The sequence below is a fragment of the Camarhynchus parvulus genome, chromosome 2 (genome assembly GCF_901933205.1).
Source record: "Camarhynchus parvulus chromosome 2, STF_HiC, whole genome shotgun sequence".
Taxonomy (NCBI): Eukaryota; Metazoa; Chordata; class Aves; order Passeriformes; family Thraupidae; genus Camarhynchus; species Camarhynchus parvulus.
In genome coordinates, this window is record NC_044572.1 from 129780872 (window position 1) to 129786027 (window position 5156).

General features: G+C 51.0%; 1 protein-coding gene across 1 annotated transcript; it reads left to right on the plus strand.

Moving 5' to 3' along the window:
- The first annotated feature begins 1234 nt into the window (after positions 1-1234).
- Positions 1235-3646, plus strand: KCNS2 (potassium voltage-gated channel modifier subfamily S member 2). Its single transcript, XM_030944087.1, has 2 exons — positions 1235-1284; positions 1832-3646. Exon 2 carries the CDS (start codon positions 1869-1871, stop codon positions 3300-3302), a length of 1434 nt encoding a protein of 477 aa, XP_030799947.1. The 5' UTR covers positions 1235-1284; positions 1832-1868; the 3' UTR covers positions 3303-3646.
- Positions 3647-5156: the final 1510 nt, after the last annotated feature.

Consider the following 5156-nt stretch of genomic DNA (forward strand, 5'->3'; position numbering starts at 1 on the left):
AGCATCTGTGCTCCGCTCAGCCGGCCCTGCTCAGGGCGGGGTCAGGTGCGCAGGGATTGCCACGATCAGGCTTCCCCACGAGAAACTCGGCCTCACCCCGGGCTCAGCAACAGAGGGGAGATTTCTTCCCAATCGCCTGCAGCGTGGGCAGGGACACTGCCAACGCTGACCATGTAGCTGGACACTACTGCATGTGCTAGCACGAAAAGTGCACCCACCAAGAGCAGCAGCAGCGCAAGGTCAGCCCTCCCACCCCTGCTGCTCGAGGTACCGCCGCTCACGATTTCCCCCACCCCGAAATGGCCGCAGGGCTGTGCGCGGAGGTCGGGGGTTCCCAGCAGGCGACTGAGGGGGCGGCGAGCGGCTTCAACTCGCAGCTCCGCTCCCCTCACACCGAATTGCTCTGACAAGTGTCCCCGCTTTCCTGTCGTCAGTCCCGGCAGGGACCCTGCTCAGGCGCCACAGCGAGGACCCGCGGGTGCCATGGGCGGGCGGGGTAGCGGCGCCCGCTCCCCCGGGCCCTTCCCGGCACGGTGAGGGGGAGAGGGGCGGGGGCGGGCGACGCCCCTCGGTAGAAGGTCCGCGGGTGCTCGGAGCCACTGCGGCCGTGGGTGGGCGTCCCCCGTCGCCCCTCGGGAGGTTGTGCCGCTCGGAGCCGGCGTGAAGCAGGATCGCGGCGGGGAGGAAACCCGAGTTTGCGGCGCCGCTGCCGCCGGTGCGCGGGGGCAAGAGCGAGCGAGCGGAGGCACCTCCGGCACGCCGGCTCCGCCGGGCCGCCCCTCCGCAGCCCTGGCGTCCACCCACCCGGCCCGATCGCTGCCGGCGGGGTCGGGCCGGGGGTAGGTGGGAGCGGCGGGGGCGGGCGGCAGCCGCGGGGGTCGTCGCCATGACGAGCGGGCGTGCCACCGCCTCCCGCCGCTGAGCGGGGCGGCCGCTGTCCCTTCAGCACCGCGCGGGCGGCCGGGCCGTCCTGCCCTGCCCTGCCTTGCCCTGCCTGGCACTGGCACCGCCACCCCCCGGCACCGGCATCCTCCGGCACCGGCTTCCCCCGGCAGCAGCACCTCTCCGGCACCGGCATTCCCCGGCACCGGCATTCCCCGGCAGCAGCACCCTCCAGCACCGGCATTCCCCGGCAGCAGCACCCCTCCGGCACCGGCATCCCCCGGCACCGGCAGTCCCGGGGGCGAGGCGAGCCCTGGCGGCCCCCGCGGGCGGCGGCGATGGCGGGCGGGGGCCGGGGGCAGCAGGGCGCGCCGGCGGGGGCCGCGGCCGCTGAGGCAGCAGGTAGGGCGGGCGCGGAGAGCCGCGGGGCCGGGCCGGGCGGGGCGGGCTCCCCGCGGCTCGGAGCGGCGTGGGACGGGACCCCGGGCGGCGCGGGGGCTCCTTGTGTGGCGGGGCCGGGAGGGAATGAAAGGTCCGCGCGGCCCCGGTGGCACAAAGGCCGTGAGTAACGGGGGCTCGGTGGGAGCGACAGCCGCAGCCCAGGTGAAGGGCGAGGGGAGGGACAGGAGCCTGCCGCGGGAACAAAGGAGCCTCCCTCAAGGTCTTCAGTGGGGCGTGGGAGAAAAGAAAAGAGGGAAAATGGGAGAAACGGGGGCAGAGGGAGAAAAAGGGAGGGAAAGTGAGTGAACAGGGAGAAAAGAGAGAAAAGAGGGGAGAGGGAAAGGAGAGAAGGGGAGAGAGAGAGAGAGAGAAAGAAGAGAAAAAGAAAAGAAAGAAGAGAAAAAGAAAAGAAAGAAGGAGAAAAAGAAAAGAAAGAAATGAAACATCAATAGGTGAACATGCTGTAGATTTGTTCATTTTGCCAACTTTCTGTGTAATTGTATCCTAGGTTTTCATTCCCTACCCACCTTTGGAAGGAGCTCACTATGACAGGGCAGAGTCTGAGGACTTTATCTGAAGCAAATTTTGAAGACAATGAGATCAGCATCAACGTTGGAGGCTTTAAGAAAAAGATGAGATCCAACACATTATTAAGGTTCCCTGAGACCAGGCTGGGCAAATTGCTGAGCTGCAATTCAAAGGAGTCAATACTGGAGCTTTGTGATGACTATGATGACACCAAGAATGAATTTTATTTTGACAGGAATCCCGAGCTCTTTCCTTACGTGCTACATTTTTATAACACTGGCAAGCTCCATGTGATGGGTGAACTCTGTGTCTTTTCTTTCAGCCAGGAGATTGAATACTGGGGAATCAATGAATTCTTTATAGACTCCTGCTGCAGTTATAGCTACCATGGGAGGAAGATGGAGCCAGACCAAGAGAAATGGGAGGAACAAAGTGACCAGGAAAGTACGACATCTTCTTTTGATGAGATTTTGGCATTCTACAATGATGCCTCTAAATTTGACAAACAGCCCTTTGGAAACATCAGGAGGCAGCTCTGGCTTGCTTTGGATAATCCTGGGTACTCGGTTTTAAGCCGTATCTTCAGTGTCCTTTCCATAGTGGTGGTGTTGGGCTCCATTGTGACCATGTGCCTGAACAGCCTCCCAGACTTCCAGATTGTTGACAGCAACGGGAACACCGAGGAAGACCCTCGCTTTGAAATCGTGGAACATTTTGGTATTGCATGGTTCACTTTTGAACTGGTGGCAAGATTTGCAGTAGCTCCTGACTTTTTAAAATTTTTCAAGCATGCCCTGAATTTGATTGACCTAATGTCTATCCTTCCATTTTATATTACATTAATTGTCAACTTGGTGGTGGAAAGTACTCCGACTTTAGCAAATTTAGGCAGAGTTGCACAAGTCCTGAGACTCATGAGGATTTTCCGCATATTAAAGCTTGCTAGACACTCCACAGGTCTTAGGTCTCTTGGAGCCACTCTAAAGTACAGCTACAGAGAGGTGGGGCTTCTTTTACTCTACCTCTCTGTTGGCATCTCTATTTTCTCAGTAGTGGCTTACACTATTGAGAAAGAAGACAATGAGGGGTTAGCCACCATCCCTGCTTGTTGGTGGTGGGCTACCGTTAGCATGACCACAGTTGGCTACGGGGACGTGGTGCCAGGGAGCACTGCCGGCAAGCTGACGGCATCTGCATGCATCCTAGCTGGTATCCTAGTGGTAGTGCTTCCCATTACACTGATCTTTAATAAATTCTCCCACTTCTATAGGCGTCAGAAGCAGTTAGAGAGTGCCATGAGAAGCTGTGATTTTGGTGATGGCATGAAAGAAGTTCCATCTGTCAATTTAAGGGACTACTATGCTTATAAAGTTAAATCCCTTATGGCCAGTCTGACCAATATGAGCAGGAGTACCCCCAGTGAGTTGAGCCTGAATGATTCACTGCATTAGTGTAGAAGTCTGACAGCAGTTTGCATGAGAGCTATCAAGAGCTATGTTTATAAATGTTTTCCTATTTGTCTTTTTTTTTCTATAAGATAGTGTTGCTGACACTGCACTTTGCACTTGAGAAACTAAAGACATTTCTATTACAAGTTAACAGTTTGCACATTTTCATCCTGTTGCATAAGGGTACTAAGTGCTGACTTTTCCATACAAATGTTACCACTTTCATGCCATTACTACTAGTGGTATAGTGATGATCTGTTGCTTTGTGCATTTTCTCATTTGAGCAGAGGAATGAATGTACCCAAGTGGAATAAAAATTCTCAGCTGTGACATGAGTAATGAAAAAATCACCTATCACCTATACTGGTGTCTGTACTAGTATAAGACTTCCCATGCATTTTACAACGGTTTGAAACAGCCACCTGTGAGTCACTGACACGGGAACACTTCTACCTATATTGCTGACCAATCATTCTGATCATCACTTGCCTGAAAACACCTCTGAGTTTGCTTATTCTTGAGTATGTGTGTTAAAATCTGTGTGTTCTTGTTCTGAAATGTGATGTATAATAATATTTTTCAGAATCTTCTGGGCATAGACCTTCCTCTGTTTCCAAGATTAGATCAATACTGAGCCCTCTAAAAAAGGCCACCCCTCATTTTCAGATAGCTACATATTCAAAGACTACATTTCCACAAGTGACTCTAGGAATGGAGGCCCATCTAGAGCTCTAGGATCCCATTTCCAGAAGGGATCTCCTCACAGCTTGGTCCCAGTGCAGCTGAAAATGTGTTGTATCAGTCCATCAAAAAGGTTTTGAGATTAGACATATGAAGATGTGGGCTTTAAACAATTAGAAGCACCAATGAAAACCTTGGATTTGATTAATGAAGTGAAATATTCCCACATGAACAGTACAGGCAGCATTTTAGGAACTGACATTCATATACTGCAAAAAGACTAATTATAAAGATGCCATATGTGATGCTGAGATATAAAATCTAATTTTATCGGTAAAGCTTGAAAGCAGGTGTTGATGACAGACAATTCCATTAAAATTTCTGCCAAGGAATCTCTAAGCAAAAAACCATTTTCACTCAGAAAGAAACTCTCCATTTACAGCTAAGGGAGAGTATAAGGGCCTAAGAAGAGAACAGATAAAGAGCTTAATACTGCACTATCTGTGGGTAGATCCTCCTACCTACTTCTGTGATATAGTCAATTTTAATCCTTTCAAGGGCTGGCATGTTCTTGTTTAAAAAAAAACAAAACAAAATACAAGAGAACAGATCATATGTGATTTCAAGAGTAATAATGAATCTGCATAGAGTTGGTTTTGAGTGCTCAGTCTCCTCCCTTACACAATTTTACAGAGATCAAACACTTGTAGTCAACAGGCAGAAGCCACTGCTGCCCTCTTTTTACATCTGTGCTAGAAAACAAACTACTGGCACTCAGTGGGCAGAACAGCATTTCTCTTCAGATCCTACTGTTTTTCCATCCCATTCATTACATATAATGTTCCAATTAATTTTTTTTGTTAGTTTTACTTGTGAAGACTAGAGAGGTGCAGAAATTAAATTCAATCTACTTAGAAGAAAAAATACTAAAGCTGAAATTGTCTTTTTGGAAGACTGTGTTTTTAAACCATGACAAAGGGTGGCTCAACCAAGAAAATAAAGCAAATATGGTATGAATAGGTAATTGCCTCATTTAGGCTATTAGAGGTTGCAGCTTGGTCTGGATCCTTTGATGCCGTATCAGCTCCACCTGAAAACCAGAAAGCTGAGCACCCATGATCAGATTTCTGTTTGCCCAGTGATCTGCGACAGAATACACAGTGTGAAATAACTTTC